The 24,776-nt window shown below is 35.8% G+C and overlaps 1 protein-coding gene across 1 annotated transcript in view; it reads right to left on the reverse strand.

Annotated features, from left to right (window-relative positions):
• Nucleotides 1-24,776, reverse strand: part of NEBL (nebulette) — a 165,245-nt gene that overhangs the window by 96,094 nt on the left and 44,375 nt on the right. Inside the window, exon 3 of the mRNA XM_032237740.1 lies at nt 2,914-2,998. Coding sequence (XP_032093631.1) covers nt 2,914-2,998 — 85 coding nt within the window. The remainder of the gene's footprint in view (nt 1-2,913; nt 2,999-24,776) is intronic.

The raw sequence follows: 24,776 nt of genomic DNA on the forward strand, positions 1-24,776 counted from the left end.
TCTCACTGCATGGTACAATTGACACAACATGATCATATTACTTCCATGATGATATCATCAACCACATAAGAAGCATCTAATTTATTTATTTAAAAACTGTGTGTTACCACCAATATTAATATATAATTCTAGGCAACTAACCATCAGATGATAGATAGATAGATAGATAGATAGATAGATAGATAGATAGATAGATATACAGATAGATAATAGATAGATATACAGATAGAGACAGAGACAGAGACAGAGACAGACAGACAGACAGATCTCCTTAAACATGGTTAATATAATCCAAGAAAACTTAGACAGCACATAGCACATTTACAAAATATACACAGATATCTCTGCCCTAACATCCAGGAAAAATGCCAGATCTTAATGGCCTTTCTGAAGGCCAAAACATAACTTATAACATATGCTTATGATACCAACAATCCATTACAGTAGTGCAAATATGCATAGATGTCCCCTAAACTCAAATCCAACATTTTTATCACATTAGAATGTTGAAATATAATATTTTTTTAAAAAAAGTTAATTTCTCTTATGTCATTTGGCTTAAAATAAGTTGGCAGATTTTTAATTACAGGATGAAGTAGATACTACTGTGTTCCAACAAATGCTATATAAAAGCACTTGAGCAAAATGGTAATGTATAATATTATCCGTATTCAAACCTAGAAGTCAACTATCTTAGTGTGAAAAGTTATGCATGAACAGATTTGATGTGTTTGGGATGAAGAAAATATGATAAATGTAAATATTATCACCATCATTCATAATCAGGAGAGGGTCCTGCACAATACGCGTAGCCGTATATAAGAATTAAAATACAGTCTAGACTGTAACCTACATTTCTACATCAAAAATGTTTAAATATAAAGTTCTTGTATATAGCTGTGACTAGAGAAAACCACATATGTTCACTGAACCATATAAGTGATTCTCATAAGGTGGCTTAATCATTATAATCATACACACGTACCAAAATGAATATATTTGTTCTATATAATGTATAGAACATGTGGAAAAGTATTTGAAAGAAATAATTATCCTTATTTCTTTAATAGTAAGTCTTATTTCTCCATTTCAGTTACATCATCTTTCCTACCCTTTTATATATTTTGTCTCTTTAGAGTTTTTGATGTCAAAAACACCACCTTGATTCACACTTCACTTTTCAAATTTCTATTTTGATACCAGGATTTCACATAACACCTGAATATTTTCACACCAGTGAATGTGTAAATTAAATGCTCTGGTCTTTTCATTAATCATCTGACTCTCAGTGGACCAGTGACTCATCATTTACAACCCTGAAACCTAGACGTTAAATCAGAAGTGCATGAAAGCATCAATTTCATAATATACTGTGACTACCCTATCTGGGCCGCAAAACCCCAGATGATCAATATATGGCAACAAAGAGTTGGGAGCTTTTCATATACTTTCTATGCTATTAAGTGTTTATCTGAAATTTTGCAAAATATAGAAAAATCCCTTCTAAAGAAGGGGAAATTAAACACTGATTAAAAAAACAAAAAAATCATTCAACTTTGATTGTGAATCACCATATGTGAATGTATATTTTGTATTTTTACAGGAGCAAAAGAATGTTTAGTATAAGCTATTTTTTAAGAAAATACGTTGTGAATAGAAAAAAGAACAAAGCAAATTTGACCCAAATGGGCATTCAAACTTCTCTTGTTGTCTTTAGTGAATATATGTAACCAGGTTGACCAGTTAATCATTTTACCTTACTTTATTCTATATTGCGTGAATGCCTATGTATATTCATGCAACATACTAGAATAAGGGAGGGAGAAGGGGGAATTATATATCTATTATTTCTCTTGTAAAGAAGCCCATTATAATTATATGAAATAAAGAAATAACATAACAAAAATACAAAATTTAAATAATATTCAAATTAATTTAAAAAATAATGCAGAAGTAATTCTGCTTTTTTCTTCAGTATTTCACTCACGACATGGATAAAGAGAATAAGAAAATGGTTATCAAAACTGGTGATAAGAGACTAACCAATTGACACAATTCTTGCACTCTATTAAATTGATTGTGTAAATAAATGGTGGCAAATGATTATCCTGGCCACCCATTCAAATGTAATATATATTACACATATAAACTATGCAATCATCAACATAGCTAGCAAATGGTTTTTTTTTTCAAACAATACATAAAAAGATCAAAGTTTTGCAATGTTCACAAAAGGAAGCAAAAACATTTTGGGGGATCTGAAGGGTGTGCTATTGTCTCCCATAAATTCTGAGATTCTAAACCTTTCATATGAAAATTGTGTTTGATGACTGACTGGAATGGTGTGGTGTTCCCACAATTAGCTAGAACATCTAAAATAAAATTAAATATATAGATAAGGTAAATTATCAAAGATTTCTTCTTTATTTGATTTGATAGCTTTAGTTAACATATGGAAAGAAAAAAATGGTAATTTCAGCAATTCAGGATGTTATTAGTTTCACTGATCAAGAAGATCAAGATTTCCTGGAATTAACTATCAGTTGTTTCAAATTCTTAAGTCTTGGTCAAGTAAGTTCTATTTTGCAGTCAGTAATGAGAAAGCTTCACAATAGGGATTCAATAGATACTCTTATTAATAAATAAATAATAAACAAAATATAATGAACAAAATATAGAAATGAGACACATCTTTGAGTTGTTAATGGGTACATTAAAATAAGAAAAAAAGGAACAAAGAATGGTTGTATTTCAGGTCTTTTTTTTAAACCAGCTTTCAATTAACCCTTCATGCCAATGGAAGTTAATAATAAGTAAACATTTAATTATGAATTAAATAAGTAATCAGGGATGGTTTTAAAAATGGTTCCTGATTATCCTTAATACATTTACAAAAAATAATGCAAAGATTACCTGACTTTGCAATTCACTTTGCTGTTTTAGTCGAATGTTTTCAGGGGTATCTGCCACTGTAGTAAAGGACTGCTTTGGATAGTGTCTGGAACAAAATAATAATAATCATCATCATAATAATAACAACAGCAACAATAATAATAACTACTACTATTACTACCACCACTACTACTACCACTACCACTATATTATAACTGACTGGTAACTTATTTGTTCTGAGCATTGTTCTGGCTCATTACAATAATTTAAAACAATTAATGTTTGTATTTATTTTCAAATGGCAGTTTGCATAGCATGGTAATTTTAATTAAAAAAAACAATAAATAGAATGAGATTATAAAGCCTAGGAACTTCACAACCAAGATACCCTTATTTATTCACAGTTGTATTATTCTCTTTTTAATATATTTCTCTTTCAGACCAAAAAATAAAAGCAGAGAATGAAGTGAGAAAGAGTTTATTACGCTATTAGTGTTTCTCTTCTTTATTTCTTAATTCTTCTTATCACACTATTTTTGTTTAAAGTCTTTTTGGTACATTTTTTTCTCAAAGGTTATTCCAAAACATATATAGTTGACCTGTTCATAAGAGTTTCCTGAATGTTTTTTTGGATGGAATAATTTCATATATAGCATTTTTATCAATTACAGTGATACCTTGGTACACAATTGCTTTGAAACTCATCAAATTTGGTACTTAATGCATTCTGATGTGAAAATGTTGTCCCGGTACTCATCATTTGTTTGGAACTCAAAGCACAATCTAAAACTTGTCAGTGTCAACCAGTGTTGGCTTCTAATTCACTACATTATTCCTTATGGCAAATTTTTTCGGGGTACTCATCGCACCTCCCAGAAACAATTAGTGATAAATACTGAAATACCACTATATCTAAAAACTCTTAACTAATCAACAATCAATTTTTAGGAATAAATATCCAAAGAACTCTCATTCCCTTACACATGCTGGCTCACAAGCATATCATAATTTTTTAAGATACCGTTCTTACTCAGTTTTATAAATGAGCAATTTTGGAAAGAATTATAATATTAATTTAAATCACTTTAAAATATTAAATAATTGTTGAAGGTGTTGTAGTATGCTCTCAAATTATTTCATTTCAGGAGTTCATTTGCTAATGTTGATGCTAATTTATATGTTACATCAAAAAAGCAGGCGATATTATGGCTTTTATTTTATTATTTTAAAATTAAGCTTTTACTTTTAGGTAAGTGCAGGGAGCTCAGTCCCAATGACAGGGATTAGTTTGATATTTTGCCCCACCACCACCACTGTAGCGCCTAGTCCAGTGATGGCGAACCTATGACACGCGTGTCAGTGCTGACACGCGTAGCCATTTGGGGTGACACGCACAGGATTTCATGCGATTCATCCTCGGCTCCTGCACGGCCGCCGAGGATGAAAGAATCTGTGCTGGAGGAACGGGGGGGCGAGACGTGTGATCTCCCCCGCCCACACTCACTAACTGTATCGCCGCTGCCCCTTTCTGAGCGCAGGGGCTGCTGGTAAGGCGTGCGTGCCGTGCGCACACACGTCATCAGCGCAGCGAGGGAGGACCCGCAGGAGAGGAGCGCGGGAACAGTGATTAGAACAGTGCGCGCCTCTCTCCAGTCAGGCCGGCACAGAGAGTCTACTCCTGTACTGGGACTGTCGGTTACGACCGCACCACAGCAGGGAACAGCGGAGTGCCAACGGGAACTGTGAGCGCCATTAGCAGCCCTCGCGTCACTAGGAATATTCATAGCAGGGGCGGGCTGGAGCGGCATGTTGATGAGGATGTGGAGCTGGAAGCAGCCGACTCCACAGCCCTGGTTCACGGCACCCCAAACAAGTTCAATAATATCAAGGGCAACATACGAAATCGACTGATGAACAAAGAAGTTACTAAGCAGGTATGTTAAATAATTTGTTTTTGGTTTATTAAATACAATTATATATTGCAATTATACATTTTTGTAGTGTAAACTATAAATTGCGCAAAATTATGTTTTTGTCGAAGTGACACACAACGCGAGTTATGCTCGATTTTTTGCCAATTTTTGACACACCACGCCAAAAAGGTTGCCCATCACTGGCCTAGTCTTACCTTTTTCTAAACATATATCCCTGGGAAGCAACATAAATGGTGCCCATGATCTATATTGCAAAGATAGCATAGGCTGAAATCCCTCTATTCCACAAACTGAAACCTTAGTTCAGACCAGTTCAGTAGATCCCAGTGCTTGTTCTAGGCTTTTTTTTAAAAAAAGAGAAGAGCCACAATCCTACTGGGCAGACTTAATGCTTACAGAAGGTGTTTAGCTTATCCCCATTGAATGATACAATCATAGTTTATGGAAAGTTTATGTTTATGGTTGTTTTTATTTTATTTTTATTTAAATCTTTCCTGTGGCATTCTGTTAGCTATTGCAAACCTAAGGCATTTAGAAGTAGAAGAATTAAAGTGAATAAAGTGTTGGCCCACAGTAATAAGCAAAACATTACATGTGTATTAAGTTTGAAAGTGTAAGAGGAAGAGGAAGAAAATAAAGCATTGTTAAAATGGGATATAAATAATCAAAGCAAAATTAAGGAGAAACTTAAAACTAAGGTGGGATGATTTATTTTCATTCAATTGTTTCCAATTCTTCAATACTGCCCAGACAAATCCCTGCAGTTTTCTTGGTGAGGTTTTTTCACAGAAGTGGTTTGCCATTGCCTCTTTCCTAGAATAAGTTACTATCCCATAAGTGACTCAACAAAATTATTATTAATAATTTAAAAATTACTGACAGTTCCCCAAGGGTACCTAGTTGTGCCTCAGGCAGGACTAGAATCCATGATCTCATGATTTCTAGCCTAATGCTTTAATCATTTCACCAAACTGGCTCTCAAACCAAGAGAAGGAGACAGACAGAGAGACAGACAGAATTATAAATCTATAAACATGAAAATCTAAGTAGCGATCAGCATTGCTGCTACGTAGAGCAAGTAATACCACCTAGAAAAAAGTCTCCATAAAAGTGATTTTCAATGTCTGGTTGAGTATATATAGTTCTGTCTTTTACTATCTTGATATCTGTCTCTTTAAATGCAAACTCAGGCCCTTTATGAACTGGTCACAAAGGATTCATTCATATTCCACATTCTCAAAGGTCATCCTTATTAATGTTAATAAGGTCAGCACTTTTCCTTCACATAAATAGGCAATGTGCTTAACAATAAGGCACCATAAAGAAAATCATGCCTTCAGAACATTATCTTCAGTCTGAAATACTACATTCATCTCAAATACTATTTATTATTACATTTAATCTAGTAACCCATGAGTGCCACACAGATTTTGACTTTTATGAAGCTAGCAATCAGGATATTTTATTTTATAAGTTATCTTAAACAGCTACCATTTAAATAATAGATAATACCATTTAGATAATATCCATTATAATGCTAAGTCACAATTTGATTTGCTTATTTCTACTCTAATCTGACATTTACTACAATCATTGTTGCTTATTTTTCTGAGTTGTGTGAATATTCAACAATTTTATTAGACTTACATATATGTTCATATAATGAGCAGTTAACATGCATTTAGTCAATTTCCCTAATTTTAAAGGAGGTAAAAAAAAATAGGAAATTATTCATATAGAATATATTCAAACCAAATGTCTACACTATCGTCAGGTTAATATTCCTGGTGATACAATGCTGAATTGCACAGAGAGATAAGTTTCTTAGGCTAAGATATAATTTATAGAGCACAAGGTTCCTTCCACCTTGATATAGTTCAGTGCTATATAGAAATCAAAATACTGTGATTTGTTCTAGTTAAAAATGTCCAGGATTACCGTTATCTGTTTTCAGGCCTGTTTGCTGAGGAGAAGACCAAAGAAAATTTAATAAATCTTCCCAGAGATTTATATTTTATACCAACTGCAAGTTGCTGATCTATCTCTATGGGACATGTATATGACAACCCTTTTTTTTGGTCTCCAAGCTTTCTCAATTAAACATCACCTATTTCTTGCAAGCAAATAACCTCATCTACATTAATACAATAGAAATGCAGGGTCTAGTGCAGACTAATAATAGAATTATTTACCACAAAAAACATTTCATTTAATTGAAGGTTGGACATTCTTTCTGCTGTCAGTCAATTCTGAGCAACGTTAAGTACTTTTAAGATTCAAAATTTTAATTAATTATTATTAATTTTAATTAATTATTATTAATTATCACAGAGACTTAATGGGATAAGTCACAGTGACAAAAATCATAGTATTTAACTCTATTAGTATGATTTGATAGTTTTCTATGTGCTTCAATAAAAAGTCGGGGAAACATAAATAGTCCACATTCCAAAGGGTTTCTTCTTCCTAATGTATCCCAAGTATTAAGCATAATACAGGTAGTCATCGATTTACAATTCATTTAGTGACCATTCAAAGTTACAATGGCACTTTAAAAAGTGACATGACCATTTTTCACAGTTACAACCTTTGCAGAATCCCCATGATCATGTAATCAAAATTCATAGGCTTTGCAACTGGTTCATATTAAGACTTGCTACGTCCCAAGATCATGTCACCTCCTTTTGCAACCTTCTAACAAGCAAAGTCAATGGGGAAGCCAGTTTCACTTAACAACCAGGTTACTAACTTATCAACTGAAGTGATTCACTTAACAACTCAGGCAAGAAAAGTCGTAAAATGGGATAAAGTTCTCATATGTTGAGGACTACCTGTATATTGGGTATGAAACAAGGCAATTGGGTTGAAGCATTGAATAATTTACATTTATAATTATCTTACATCTAATTAGGCGGTCTACGCCAAGTTCTAGTTCTCAATTCTGGAAGGCACAAAATCTTGCTTTCTTTCAACCAGCAGCAACAGACTGCCTCTGTCAGCCCTTCAAAATAGGCCAAACAATAGGCAGAGCAGAGGTTTTAGGAATACAGTGTAGTTTATGTAGGTTATAAGAACCGAAATATAATAATTTAAGTGTAATAACTAAAATTTGAAATTTCTCCCTCTTGTGCCAAGCAAAATTGAGGTGGAGTTATTTGGAATTTCTTGTTCACGCTTTCCACTTTCTCGGGATTTATGTAAGAATGAACCAAACCAATTAGCAGCTCAAAACTTGGATGATATATGGAGCATTCATGTGGCTATAATTTCCATCTGGAGGGCGTAACAATTTTTATAGTGGCCAGAAATTAACAAGGAGAAATGTGTAACAATAGGAGAAAAAATACTGTAGACATGAGGAAGAGAAATAGTTGGGGAAAATTTTCACTCACAGGCACTAGGCCATGAACAGTTCTTCTGTGGTATCAAGCAAGCAGTGGCTGGGTACAACTATGTCCTGAACTCCTAGATTTTACCCTGTAACAACAGATTCATGGTTAAAAGATAAATTTGGAGCGGGGGAAAGATTGGTACAATCCAGGGGTAGGTTTCTACGCAAATCATGCCAGTTTGTTCGTGCTGTACATTGCTTACACATGCAGAGTTTTCTGTGAATGGTTCTGTGCAATTAAAACCTAATAAACAAGATGCCAGCAATGGCAATGGAGACTGGGGAACCGGTTAAGGGGTGTGGCCACCCTGGGTCACTGCCAGTTCTGTGATCCAGGCCACATTATGACTACCAGTTTTGCTGAACTGGGCCGAATCGGGAGCAACCCACCTCTGGTACAATCTACTGAGAAGTTGATTATTACAACATGTCAATACAGCCTGAATTGAGTGAATTAGAAAATGATGGGAAATAATTTTCTGATGGTATTCGCATAATAACCAACTTGGATTTGACTAAATTATGTTTATTAAATAAATCATACTCAATTGCATTTTCACAACCAAAACATAGAAATGTGACTATATTGGATTTACCGATTGCTCTATAACGTCAGAAAACTGGAACTGACCTTCTTGTACAGCACTCAGTGAACTTATCAGTATCTTCTACTGAACATTTGATTGATTCTATAATTGACAAAGTAGCACTTTGACTCTACGCAGTTTGAGTTGATTCAGAATTTTTCTGCTAAATCTTATGTTGCAGAATTGGATGTGTACTGTAGATTTAATAAAGTAACATTTGCAATCCAAATCTTTTTCAATAAAATCCCTATCTAAAGCTACACAAAAGTTACACCTCTTCATTACTTAAGATCTTTGTGTGATCTACAATATATACCCGTGATGGCGAACCTATGGCATGCGTGCCATAGGTAGCACACAGAGCCATTTGTTAGGGCACACGAGGCATTGCCCTGTCAGCTACAGCGAACATGTGCATGCTGGCCAGCTACTTTGGCCTTCATTTTTGGCCATTTTTCACCCTCCAGAGGCTCCTGAAGCCTCCGGAGGGGTGGGAGAGGCCATTTTCGCCTTCTCCAGTCTCCTAGAAATCCCCTGGAGCCTGGGGAGGGAGAAAAATGGGTCCATCATGCACAAGAAGCAGGGGGAGAGTGTGGGCATATGTGCATAGAATTGTGGATATGGACACACCTGCGCATGACCCTCCTGCACTCCCCTTGCTTTTGGCACGTGATGGGAATAAGGTTAGCCATCACTGGTATATACAATAAATAAATACAGAAGTAAAGAAATTCAGAATAAAAGCTCAATTTTTATGAGTATCAATAACTGCTACTTTTTAAAAGGCCAACTGTATCTTTAGTGCTCAATATAGGCATACAATGCAAAGAAAATGTGGGGATTTAGATTTCAAATGTCAACCTAACAGATCCATAATAATATTTGCCTTCTAGCGATTAATGTTATATTAATACTAATGACTTGATATAGTAAAAAAGAACAAATCTTGGATAAAAGCTAGAAGCGCAGTTGTTTGGTTCTTCATCATTTGAAAGAATCATACAATTCTGACCTGGATGTTAAACATTTATGAGACTTAAACCTTTAAAAAAAGGAAAGCTTGGTGAAAACTGTATCCAGTATCTCTGGGTACTGGACATAATGTGTTTTTTAAGTCAGAAATTCTCTTTGAAGTTTGAGATTATCTTTCTCCTGTGCTTTGAAGTTCATCATCAGAGTACATCAGACAGCAGAAAATCTGTAAAATTAGTTTTGATACAAGACAAATATACACAAGATGCTTTGTGCATAATGCTCAAGCTGTAATAACAATGCATCATACAATAAACATTTAATTCAGATCCTAGAAAACCAGAGAGGAAGGTACAAATCTGTAAAATTAAGTAAGTAAATGTGTCTTTTTAACTAAACTGAAAATTCAAGCACTGCACTAGGATGGCTGTTTCCCTTTAGTTAATTAAAATAGTGAGTTCAACTCTGAAAAGATGAAAGAACTGGCTGCAGTACAAAAGAGATCTGGCTAAGGAATAAAATAATTACTGAAAGCTTTATAAAAAGAAAAAAGAAAAGAAAATGCAGGGAAAATTGATATAAAGTAAAGTAAGAAGGCTGAAAGACCATGGGGGGTGGGGGAGATTAAAAGATTATTTTTCCAATCTCATCAATGACAACTTTTCATATAAATGGAATCCCAGCACAAACTATAACATTTCAATGATAGTTTCTACTTTATTTCAAGTATAAGCTAACATTGAAACATGATTTGTGCCACTGTTCCACATACAGTATATTAAGATTTGCCATTGATGAGATTGGGGAAAAACTTTTAATTTCCCCCTCCCATGTCTTGCAACCCTCTTGTTTCATTTTAAGCACAACATCTTGAATCATTGGTTAATTCAAAATTGAGAAACATGATGGATAATTTTCCAACAAAAACTAGATTCTTCAGTGTTTCCTATCACTGCTGCTATGCACCCACAAACAAATGCAAAAATGCAGAAGGGAAGGAATTGATGGCACTTGTAAGGGTTCATGAAAGATGGTTCGTTCCTTTCCAATAATGCTTTTTTTATGTGCATTAGCTATTTCAGAAAAGCACGGCCTAATCCTGTTCATTACACCATACAACAAAATGGAGAAGTAACAGTTTCTGTATTCTTATAGCAAGCTAGAAAAAATATCTTCTAATGTAGGGGAAGTATATAAAATATATACTTTTATAGTATAAAAAGAACATTATTCCTACTGCTTGCTGGTTGAAAAAGAAAGAAAGGAGAAAAGAAAGGATATCAAACAAAGAAGTTTCTCCCTCCCTTCCTCCCTCTGCCAACAACCAATATGGTTTGTTTCAATCCTGCCTACAGGCAGCCGCTAAACATTTTACCCTCCCCAAAATGGGGGAGGGGAATCCCTAACCTTGTTCTATTTAATTTATTAGCCTGAAAATAACAATAAAGAACAATAATATGATACTCTACAGAATAAAAACAAAACAATGCAGATTTGATTCTGATTCACGTTTAAGTTTGTAATTGCAATATTGTTTAACTATGAGTTTATTAAACACAATTAGTTGGATTCACTCAAAATGGTAAGCCATAGATCATGGTTCATAAATTTAATATCTGTTCTAGCACAAAAACTGTAAGGCAGACTGCAACATGTGACCTTAGGTACAATTTTTCCAATATTTCTGCCTTATGCATTCTGAGAATCAGAATAAGCATTGCAGAGTTTAATTCTTTACTGATGCAACAATGTCTATACCAGTCAATTGAAGCAGACAAGATTTTAAGAGCCATGATAAAATGACGATATCCCATAAACCTCAAAGAAATCCACAACCTAGAGTTAAAAATTGAGTGAAGCTGATCAAAAAGAATTTCCAGGTGTAAATTGACACATCTGGAAGATATGAGATTAAGGATAATCATACATACATGGACATACACCACATGCATTGACACACATCCAGCAGCCAGTCAGCTAGGCTGCTGCTCACACAAGAGGAGACACGATGCTCATGCGTGCGCATGCATTCGCTCACCATTTCTGTGGCCTGGTTGCAAACCGCTCATGACCCACTAGCGGGCCACGACACAGAGGTTGGGGGACCCCTGGCCTAGAGGAATATTAGCTTAACTGTTCTTTTCCAGTCATGGGCTTCATGAGATCTGCTCTTCCCTCATTGCTATTAGCCTTAAAAGAACTTTGCAAACAACAAAAATGCCAATGTGTTTTCTAATAAAGCACTTGACATTACTTGCAACATAGGCCTAAGGTTTAAGAAATAGTTAGAATTAAAGGGCTATGCCAAAAGCTTCATGGAACAGAGGGAGCAAAATCCTAGCAGTACATCTTAATCATTAGATTATTTCAAAGTTTAGAAAAAGCCACCCTCCTCCATTTATTGTAGACTGTGACTTGCTTTTTGAAAATAGCACTGTTGTTCTAAACCAACTTTCATGCCCATGGGCATAGCAAAGACTTTACAAAAATAGCAGCAGTTACAATAGAGTGGTGCACACTCACACTCTAGCCAAGCCATAGCCTTTTCAAGAAAGAATCGCACTTCTTGAAATTTCACAACCCAATATGAAATTAATATCAACATTCCATTAAATAATATTTTATTCTCATAAAACCTTTCAAAAGGTCGTCTTGCAGCTTCCTACTTTTGAGACATGGCTGTTAGAAAAATATGGATTTTCTTTTATATTAAGAACTTCTCAATTTTAATAGCAGTTTCTTGGAGAGTTTGCACACTCGGGCAATGATGTTTATTTTATCTATATTCCACTTTATCATGTGGTCTTAGAATGGATAAAAGAGCCCATCCACTCACTATGGCACCTGGAAACCTTTATTTTTATTCTAATCATAAAAATATATATTTACAGACAAAGAAATGTGAAAAATTAATTTATTGGGAACATACATCAAGGTAGGAGTGATGCCCACAAAATAGAGTAGGGTGGATTTATTAGCTGGTGATTTGAAAAGATAATTTATTAAAGATTATTTATTATACGTTCCATACCACTAACTGTAAACCATGTGTTGTGCTGGGAAATGGCAAAAAAGACAGAATGAATTTCCTACTCTCCAATGCAGCTCCTGATTTATGGACATCTAATTCCCCTTTCAAATCATGTTTTTTTTTAAAAACCATGGGCTTGAAAAGTGATAATAGATTTGGATCAGACATAACTCTAAGCCATATTGGATGGATTTACCCATAATGCTGAACCAAAAATAAATAAATTATATTATGTCATGGTATTATAAATGCACCAGACCAATGTGGTATTGTGCTCCATCCCAATATCCAGAGCTAATGCCACACTTGTAGAGAATTGGTTATATTTTACTGACATTTCATATATTCTCTCAAGTAGATACTCAAGCTGAAGATGTAGACAGACAAGTATCCAGCAAATGACTTTTCAGATGTTGAGTCGATATATGCTTATAGCATAACAATTTCTAACTGCAAAACTTTGAAGAATACAGCAGGCAATATAGTCGTTTCTCTTAAGATCTGCAAAATCCATTCATAGAAATATAGGATCCTACAAAGTAATAAACTTATAGTATCTTTATTTTCTAGGTCTAATTTAGAATTCATCTTATGAATGCCATCCTATAAAGGCATTCATATGGATTCTATTTCTCCACGTCACAATTTCCACTTCCTGAAAAGGCATTTTAAAAACAAATTGCTGTCATTTTTACTTTAGCCATCTTCAAAATACTGACAATCCTGGCAGCTTACCTTCTATGGACAGATGGCAGAGAAGCAAGCCAAGAAGAGGAATGCGGTAAGTTTCTACCAATGCAAGAATGGGGTACTCATGGAGTACTCCAGAACTGCATACTTGAACACCCAGCATTACTTTGATTTCAACACACTATAGCAAAAACCCAAGTCAGTTTTCAAACTTAACTGACATTACAATATCGATCCATTTAAATGCTGATTCCGACCTGGTATAAAGATGCTGAGTGGAAGTGCAAAGAAGAACAAGTGACTACAACCCAAATGCTTTGCTTAAAAGTACACTCATCGGCTTAAAAGAAAAAGATAAAAGAAAGATTAATTGAAGAAAACATCCCTGGGGCTAATGGGCAAGGCTGAAAACAGCCTCACTACCTTGTCTTCCAGTAAATGGGTGTTTTATGAAAGGCTGTATTCATGACATCAGCTTTTAGATCCTCCAACACCCATGGCAGCTTTTTTTATTTGACTTCTCAAGCCCAAATAGACTCATGGATCAAAATAGTTGCCTCCTTCTGTGTTAGAAACAATGTTCTGAAAAGAACCTGGAAAACAAACTGAGAAAAGTTCAGAACTTGCAGCATAGAATAAGAACGTCCTGGTGTACCAGTTAGTAACTTGACTGCTTCATGTTTCACTAAGTCAGTGGTTCCCAAACTTGGCAACTTTAAGACTTGTGGACTTCAATTCCCAGAATTCTCCAGCCAGCTCTGAATTCTGGGAGTTGAAGTCCACAAGTCTTAAAGTTGCCAAGTTTGGGAACCACTGCACTAAGTGAAGCTTTTACTTATTCTATAAAGGAAGTCACCCACACAGAAAGGCAATGGGGAAAAAAGGGAATATGAAAGGAGAGGGAGAGGCAGGAACACCCAGACAATCAATCACCTAACCATGAAACTTCACAGGCCTCTTTGCCGAATAAGGAGAGCCGGCTTGAAATTCCAAATATTAAGATAAAGACTCCCTGCAGTCAAGCTCAACTCCTAATGACTACACAGACACCTCCTTGTAGATATTTTTGGCCCAATTCATAAGTGGTTTGTTGCTGCCTTCTTCCAGGATGTTTTCTATCTAAATACTAACACTGCCTCACCCTGTTTAGCTTCTCAAAATTAGTCAGATCAACAGTTGCCGCTTGCTGGGCTCCAAATATTAAGATACCTCAAAACATTGGTATAAAATGGAGCAAATCTGTTACAGCCAATAACTCAAAGCATATATTACTGTCTGTGATTTATAAACAATCTATTTCTATTAAAAATCTTCTCTAATTACTTGGTTATTTTGGAGCTTGTTTTCTTAGGTAGAGAAAAGCTTTGCTTCATATGCTGCCAGAATTAGGATCAAAAATGGATAGATGATTATTAGAAAATAAAAACTTAATTCTTCTTCTTTCAACAAAGAATTGAATATTAAGTAGATCACACTTTTTACCAATTTCCAGCATGTTTCCTTAATTTAGATGTTTGGGATAGTCCTCTGGAGAGAAAAAATATATGTTTTGCTTGTTGCTATTCTCAGCAACATGAGCTTGGAAATCTGACAATGATGGAATGTGAAGAAGTGTGACCTTGCCAAACTTGGCAGTCTTATAACTCATTCTACTATGCATAGCTCTCACTGACTCCATTTCCTTTCTAAAGTATGCTGTTTTTATATTTTCACAGAAACTGCATCTCATTCTTTGGAGGAAATGAAGAGGTTTGAAGATAAGATCAGTGTTCCAAATTGGTTAAACAAGATTAAATTTGTCATGTGTAACTGCTATAAATAATAAAATAATCAAAGGGCAAAACATCAATTCAATGAAAAAAAAAGCCAGAATGTCATCTTCTTTATCTGAAGACCTAGTATTATATAATGATATACTGTATCCTGACACTTTTTTAAAAAAAATAGCTTTTGCTATGTAAAAAAGAAGAAAAGAACAGACTATTTTATTAGGTTACAATTATTTCTAAATTGCCAATTCTTACACAATGAAACATCAACCTCTATTCTGTACAGAACAATTTATCTGTATGCTATGCCTAAAGAACAGTTAATTACATCAAATATATAAAACCCATTTCACAATGGGCAGCAATAAACAAAAGTCTTTTATCAATTTATGCATCATAAGAAACCCAGATTAAGGCTACAGTTTTGATATTTAAATAGTTGGCGTGCATATGTGCTTAAGCGTTTTTTACATAAGTTACAATTCAATTTTATCAGACATCTCTCTTAGTATAATGTCAGGTAATTTATTCTAGCATTTCTCTTTGTGATGATACAGCAACACAAATATTCTCATGATCCAATTTTTATGAGCTAACAATCTGGTTTCAAAGAGGCAAAAAGAAAAAGAATATGGTATTTTGGATACATCAATATTTCCGAACCAGATATTAACAACCTGATATTCTCAAGCATATGAATGAGAGGCAGGGAACATCAAGCTCTTCAGAAGGGTCTAGCAAGACCACAATCCTCACAGTTTTCCATCAAAATTCAACAGACATCTGATGTTTCTTTCAAAACCAGAGTGTAAGCGTGAGCTGACATGTCTACATTTAGTTACGGATTGATCAGTAACCATAATGATTTCCCCAATCTTAATAACAATTATTTTGTAACTATTTTTAGAGATTTCAAGGACTGCAATCAAGGTCCTGTAGTTCAATACTGTTGGGGAAGGTTCAAAGAGGGAATAATATAAGGGAATCTTCTGGAAAAAGAGTATAGCATAACTTGTGCTCAAATGCAGCATTAAAAGATCCTAAATTGGCAAGTGGAAGAAAACATGATGGAAGCATTTATTTGCAAGACATTTGAAAAAACTCATATATTTTTTTAATTCAGAAGAAATTCAAATTATTACAAAGCCTTTCTGTCAGTAGGTTTTCAGTTTAGCTTGGCCAAGAACTTACATGAATTTTATCTTACTGCTAAAGAATATAGACCTCCTAAGAACAAGGATTATTTTAAGTATCATTGTTCCTTCGACTACCAAACATCTTTCCTCATTGATGGATTTTCTATGGTAAGAAAAAGACAGAAAAATCAGATGGAAATAGCATTAAAAATTCCATAAAATTTCATGAGGCATGGTGATTTCACAAAAAAAAAACCCTTCATTTAAAAGAAAATCTGGTAGGTGGAAACCCTGCAAGTTGTAGTACCAAAAGTGTGCAGGTTTGGAGATGACTGATGGTTATGTGATAGTAGTAGGATGTAAAAAAGGAAGCTAATTCTTGAATAGTGAAAGAATGCCAAGTTATGAGTTCTTTACGAATGAAACAGATCTAGAAATCTGCTCACCTGAATTGAAAACTGTTAGATATATCACGCTTTTAGCAAGCCACAACATTGCAGACTGTAAGTCGCATAAGAGACTTCAACTAACAAATTGTTAAGGACAGCTCTTTAAACAATATAACTGGCAGTTGATTTAAAAAAATGGTAGCACTAATAAGATTGAAGGAATTCTCTCTTTTTCTCTCTAACACAGTCTTTTGCAGATGATAACTGCATTTTGTCACCTAAACTCCAATGAAAATAGGAGATAGCACCTTGGATCATTGGAGTATTGATAATCTTGCTTGAAAAACTAATTTTATATTTATTCCCACATGGCTACATATGTACAAAAAATATACTTATGTGTATAATTCTTACAGGCAAATATATTTGGTCCAGTGGCCACAGGTAATTGGTAATTTTTGAGCCCCAAATTTCCATTGCTAATCAGGACAGTTATTAAGTTTTGCTCCATTTTACAATCTTTCTTAACATAACTGTTAAGTGAATCTTAGCAATTGTCAAGTTAGTAGCACAGATGTTAAGTGAATCTAGCTTCCCTGTTGCTTCTCAGAAGTTCACAAAAGATTATCACTTGACCCCATAACACTGCAACCATCATCAATACATACCAGTTGCCAAATGTCTGGATTTTGATCATGTGACTACTAGGATGCCGTAACAGTCGTAAGTGTGAAAATGGTCATAAAGTACTGTTGTCATTTTGGACATTCACTAAAGAAATGGTTGTAAGTCAAGAACTACTTGTACTATAATCAAAGGTTGGACAAGGTTAAGCCATATAAAATAGGTTACCAGATAACCAAGAATTAGTCTTCCCCATTATCAACTTATGAAAACCAAACTTTCATGAATGACTACAGTAAATGCCTCCAAATCTATCTCACAAGTAAATTCAAATAGATTCCATGTTTAGTTGCCTTGAATTTTTCTCCATGAAAATTAAGGGTCACAGCCAATGGTAGGCTAACAAATGTTTAATAACCAGTTTTTCTAGGTCTGTTACTGTCAACACTGCTACAGCACCAGTGGTGGGTTTCAAAAAAATTAGAACCTATTCTGTAAGTGTGGCCTGCTTTGTGGAGTGGTTTGGTGGTCATGTGACTTGGCGGTTGTGTGACCCGGTGGGCATGGCCAAGTTGGAAAATGTGGTGAAACTCACTTAATAATGCTCTTGCTTAGCAACCAACATTTTGGGCTCAATTGTGATCATAAGTTTTCTTTCCTTCTTCTTCTTTTTACTTCCTTCTTTCTTCTCTCTCTCTCTCTCCAACTTTCTTTCTCTTTCCTTCTTTCTCTTTCCCATTCTTTCTTCTATCTCTCTCTCTGTCACACACACACAATTTCCCTCATGTCTGCCACTGACAGCTCTCAAAGAGAAGAAAGTGTAAGGACTCATGCCTTGGAAGGGATTGGACTAGATTACCTCTATATTCCCTTGCATCCCTCTATGTTCTCTGTTCCATTTAGTCACAAACAGCCCCATTCACTTTAAAGTTGGTCGCAAACTCCACTCACCCTGTATGCAACCTGGTCCCATCAAGGAGGCAAGCTGTGGGACAAGAGAAAGGGGGAGTCTGTGGCTCCATGTCTCTCAATCTTCTTCCCAGCCTCGGTTCTGTGGATGGGATGTGCTGCTGCTAAGGCAGCAGCAGGGGAGTCAGGGAGCTGCCTGCCAAGCAGCGTGACCACAACCAACCCAGGAGAGTAGCTGCCGCCACCAGCTGCCCCGCGCTGCCATCACATACTCCCCCTCAGGCCAGCATCCAGGCACACAGAGGGGGCATGTATGGGGCAGCGCTTTGGTGGGCACTGAGCCAAGGAAGGAATGAAGAAGAGCCAAGCTGAGGGGGGGAAAACTCCACTAGGCGGGGGAGAGGGATGAGTCACTCCATGACAGGCCAGTCCGCCATGGAGCCTTTTATTATTTTTTCTCTTCCCCTCATGAAAGTCGCACCAACAGCGGAGGCTGCAGGAGGAGCAACAGCCTGATGCACGCTCCCGATCCGGCCTGCCTGAGGAACAGGAGGGTAGTTCGGCTGTTTGAAAAGCCCCATGTGGAACTCCCTGTTCCTTCTTCTGCTGTTTGAAGAAGCCATGCATGGGGCACTCCCTCTTTGACAGCTGCCTTGTTTCCAATTGGGAGAAGGGAAAAAATCCATCTTCTTCCTTCCTCTCCATGGATCCCCCCCAATTTGAAATGAGGTGGCTGTGAAAGACAAGAGAATGCGCCCTGCATGGCTTCTTCAAACAGGTGAAGGAGGAACAGGAGGGGAGTTCAGCTGTTTGAAAAGCCCCACATGGAACTCCCTTCTTGTTCCTCTTCACCTGTTGAAGAAGCCATGCATGGCGTGCTCCTTTGTCTTTGACAGCAGCCTCATTTCCAATTGGGGGGAATCCATGCAGAGAGAAGAAAAACATGGATTTCTCCCCCCCCCCAATTGGAAACAAGGCAGCTGCCAAAGACAAGGAAGCACGCCCCGTGTTGCTTTTTCAAACAAGCGAAGAAGTAATAGGAGGCAAGGATTCGTTGGACAAGCTCATGGGTGCACACTGGTCTTTCCTCTGACAGCCGCCTTGTTTCCAATAAAGGGGCTGGGGAATCCATGCACTTCCCTCCCTCTGCATGCATTCCCCACCAGCTTCATTGGAAACGAGGCAGCTATCAAAGAGAAGAGAGCAGCGCACGCTACGTGGGCTTGTCAGAGCCTTTGGATGAGCAGGTATGGTAAGGCACGTTAAATTTCACCAACCAGTAGGCCCGTACCAGTCCGTACCAGCTAAAACCCACCCATGTTAGTTGTCAAACAACTGGCTGATATACTAGGCCATAGGTGTCGAGATTGCCACATCACATTGCCATCCCATGATGTATTGTAACATTTTTCCCTTTGGGGAGCTGAGGTGGGTATGGCCCGTGCATGACGTATTTTACACCCATATGCTAGACATTGTGGCTCAGCTCTGTTCTCAATTGCAAAATTCCAGGAAATATAACAATCTGCTCCTGTGAGCAACTCCCATGATCATCTTCTTGGAAAAATCCACTAAAATTCAAGTCAGATACATATAGTCCTCATTTATTGATTGACTCATTCGTGACTATTTGCAGTTGCAACAGTGATGCAAACATAACTAATACTTACATTTACAATCTTTGCAGGTCTGCAGAGCAAAGAAAAGGTGAAATAAGATCAAAAACACAGTCACAATTTCACTTAACCAATGTGCACACTGATTAGAATTAAAATTTAAAAGATTCTGGATGAATGTCAAAATTAATCTAGAAATTGCCACTATACCTAAAAATTAATGGACAAAACCTTTCTATTAGGGATTTGTAACATTCATTGGAATTGGAACATTTAGTGAATTTTACACATTACCCTCATTGCTTTTGAAGCAGTAACCATATTTAATACATTTCCTGTTAACAAATGCCATCACACAAAACAATGTATTATTGCTACCAGCACATAAATTTATTTTTAATCTCCACCACACTTTTCCTCCACATTAGAGATACATGTCAGATTATAAATTCAACACAACCCTGATCAAATTTTATTTAGTTAATAAGTCTTACATTATCATATCTGTCACTGTTTCTGTTGAATTTATTTAAAAAGATAGAAATCAATCTGCCATAAATATGTCAACACCTATCATCAGCTTTCCAAACATAAGTAATAAATACACCATATTCAGAAGGTTGTAGGCCAGAAGATCTATAGTTTATAGTCAGTTGCAGACTGTGGGGAAATAGGAACCCTGACTAAATTTAGCCATCATCTACCGGAGTTTATTTGAAAGACATTTTCCTACAACTTTCCTTACAATAGAATGAATGCAAAATTGGCTCTGTTGTGATGCAAAATAAAGCTACAAATGAATCATAGAAATGGTTTGTAAACAAGCTGTAAACTGTTAATTCCTTTATTTTCTGTCACAGAAGGAAACAAATTTGTGCAATTTTTTGCTTCAACTGTTACAATATCTTGACCAGACTTGGAAAATATCCATGTTCAGTTATGTGAAGATGTCCTATTTCCTACTGTGACTAAGACATAAAAACATTTCTTGAAGAAAACAAAACAAAGATATAATTATCATATAAACCATAGATTGTGGTTTCAAAGTCCAGTACAATGCATCATATAATACGAATATAGCATGGCAGTTTTACCACAGTTGTTAAGTGATCACTGTGGTTGTAACAGTTGGTAAATCTGGCTTCCCAATGGACTTTGCTTGTCAGAAGTTTGCAAAAGGTCATCACTTGATCCTGGGACAGTGCAACCATCACAAATATGAATCAGTACCATTATTTAATTATACAAAAGTAAAGAAACTGGTAATTTAAATGAGAAGATTTTTTGTAAATTTAATTGCATTGAAAATTGCATTATATGGCATGTACTACTTTTTCTTAAACAAAAGCTGTATTATAAATAATAAGTGAACTGTAGTTTGCTTGCAACTATACAATACGATCAGTGGTGGGTTCCTACAGGTTTGATCTGGTTTGGCCGAACTGGTAGTGGCATGATGGCTGGGTCGCAGAATCGGCAGAGGCTGGCCATGCCTCCAAACCAGTTCCCCGGTCACCGCAGACACTGCTGCCATCTTGTTTTTAATTTCTATTGAAATTTCAATAGAATTTCTATTGAATTTCTATTGAACTGTGCATGCACGCACAGCGTGCATCCAGCACATGTGCAAAGCGCGCCCACAAGCGAACCAGCAGTAACCTGGCTAGAACCCACTCCTGGATACAATATCATATTTAATTCTTAAAACATAAGGAATGTAGCAGAGCAGATGACCATTGGTTTTACTGTTTAAAATGCTGTTAGCTGTTTTAGTAAAGGACGTTCCAGTTCGCAATTACAAAAACTGAACAATTTGTTAAGCATTTAAAATAGAATTTACATAAGCAAGCAAAAAATGCAGGGTAGTCCAACTATAGGGTACTAAACCTAAATCTAATCAATGAATTCTGCTTTCAGCAATAGCATCTCTTTCCACTGACTCCATTGATCCACTGTGCTGATACATAACGTACTCTGTTTAGCTTTGGCTTCCTATGTTGTGTCAGCTCAATGCTGTTTGTAAACAAATGCCCATGCCTAAGTGTACTGTATCTAGCCTATTGTATATAGCCTAGAATCTAGAACAAGGATTTAAAAAAGAAATATGGTTTTCTGTAAAATGAAGTCCTAATATATGAGCTGGGGGAGAACAATTCAACTGAGAAATATTGGGTCATTCTACATTTAATTTATTGAACATAGTAGCCATGTAATCAGATTTGTCCTGAAATAATTCAATTTTATAAAATGTTTTGAGAAGCAATCATATGCAGCTATAACTCAGCATTTATTTTATTTGGTAATCAATGAATTTACTATGTGTTATAAAATAACTGATAATTTAAACCTACATGCTAAAATATGCCTTAGCGACCCAATCCTTTTCAAAATTACAATTACCTAAACATACAATACCTTTCACTTTACTCTACCCTATTAACAATCCTACGGAAATGACTAAGAATCATCCACAGAAGTTCCAACCTATACACTTCAAAAATGTAATCAGCTCTGATAGTATTTGTTTCCATAGTAATTACATTTCAATAATTTTAGCATAAATCAAAGGTAAAAATCTTTGGAAATGATTATGACAAACAGGTAGAATTCCAAAAAGATCCTACTGCCTACATAGCATTTATGCAATTAAATGTTCTAGAAATCCTGAAAAATACTTTGCATGAAAGCCTTTTTACACATCTAAGAATAGTTCAACAGTTTAATAGCTTCTGTTAAAGAGTCAAGAAGAGACCTAATCAACTTCTTGCAGGCAGTTTGGAGGTCTCTATAAATCCCAAGCCATTAGTCTCCATAATTAGTCAATAGATAAGTTGTGTCTTCCTCTGGTATATCAGTCACTGTCCCCTGTTCATTCTTTCTGTTCCTTCCAAAGTAATCCCAATACCAAAGTGCTAAAATTATCCTGAGTAGAACCAACTTTAAAATATTTCAAGATCTTAATATTAATTAGTTATCCCATAATTTTTAATTTATTCCTATCATACTTTCACTGTTAACTGACCAGTTAACAAACATGATGTTAAGGAATAGTTTATTCTTCAGGAATAGTCCCAGAAAAGCCATCCATATGGTGACCATTTTATCACATATTTCATAAAGCACTCCTTGATTTCCTGGCTCCTGGCTTCTACATAGGGGTTCTAAATGGACAGATGTTATGACTAGGAAGACGGAGTGTAGCACTTGTAGGATATCTGAGGTTCTCTGCCTGATCTAACTTAAGCTAAATTAAATTAAATTTTATTTTAAAAAAAACCCGCAAAACTGGCATGACATTAAGTACTGTGCCAGCTCTAGCTTTAATTACAAGGAAACCTCTGTAGACTTTGGAAGAATTCTTCAAGTTGTGGTCTAAACTCTAGAACAAAGCTTTGTTAGAAGGGAGTCCATACTTAGGGAAGAAAGGCAAAAACTGGATGGTAAAATGATTGCAGGGAATTTCCTAAATAGCTTGCTTCCTGGTAAATTATGCATTGTTGTTAGCCACACTTTTTGAGATAGAATCACAATATGTTCTTCATTCCAAAATTTGAGTGTTTTCCAAAATTGTCTACTATTTGTGATATAAACCAATGATGGGTACCCAAAGACCTTCCTACTGTACAAGAAAAACAATGTGATCTATTTAACATTAGAAGGTTTTCTTCAAGTATTTTTAGAAGATGGTGACATATCTATCTTCTTAAATGAATAAATGTATGTCTCAATTTATCATCATTCTTATTATTAAAATGCTACCACATTCTAGATACAAAGAAAATCTGCTATACTAAAAACATTATTTCTTGTCCACTTAAGCCCTTTGAAAAGAAACATTGGTTCCCTATTTTGTAAGGAGATGGTCAAATGCAGTTTAGTGATAAGCAGCTGTAACCTTTCCTCCTGCAGAGGCGTTTTCCTCCTCAGCAAAACAATCTAGGTTGCAGGCTGTAATAATAGCATTAACTCAATGTATTTATTTTAAAAACAAGGTTTTCCTTTTTGTTCTTTCCAAAAGAGTTACTTCTAAAATAAAACTGAAGGCATCATTTGTAGGATCCTCCCTGTAGTTAAGGAGAATGAAACTTACATTGCTAACTGCTTTTCTTTCAAGCAGGACAGCTTGAGCCTTCATTGTTATAAACTTAATGGCTTGCTAGGAATTGCAAGGAAGCTAAAGAATTTCAGCACTCTCTGCTCCAAAATTCTTTAGGGCTATAATTCTTTAAGTAGAAGACATGTTTTCAGCAAGGGCAACTGCTAGAGAGACTCATTTTCTTCCTAACCTCCAGGTCATTTTCCTCCATTTTCTCATTGGGGTAGGAAATGAAGCCTTATGTTTCTCTGCAAGTGTCAATTGGCAATGCCAAAGAGTGCTGTAGATATTGGGGAGGGGAAGACTGGGAGTGTGGGGAAATGAACAGAATACCTTTTTCTCCCATGGGTTTTCACGAGAACCAGATGGTTTCCTCCCTCCTTTTTATCCGGTTATCAGACCTGAGATGGAATTTCTTGCTGTGAGTGCAATGCTGATTCACACATACCTTCCTTATATAACTGAGTGCTCTGATCATTCAATTTGCTAACTGCTGCCGTTTCAGGAAACATAATTTTAAGGGGACAACTACTGCATTTAAAATACGTTCCAGCAGTTTTGCATGAGAAAGTCATGCTCAAAAAAGAAGTTTGGAATAGGTTTCATAAGCAAGTCAAACTGAGCATAGGAATGGGGCTCGTATGTTCTTCATCTCTGAAGATGATTATCCTTGGGGGGGGGGGAATGGCACTTCTGATTTAAAAAGTGCTCTGCATTAATACTAACCAACCCATTGGAGA

Source organism: Thamnophis elegans, chromosome Z (assembly GCF_009769535.1).
Source record: "Thamnophis elegans isolate rThaEle1 chromosome Z, rThaEle1.pri, whole genome shotgun sequence".
In the NCBI taxonomy this organism is placed as follows: domain Eukaryota; kingdom Metazoa; phylum Chordata; class Lepidosauria; order Squamata; family Colubridae; genus Thamnophis; species Thamnophis elegans.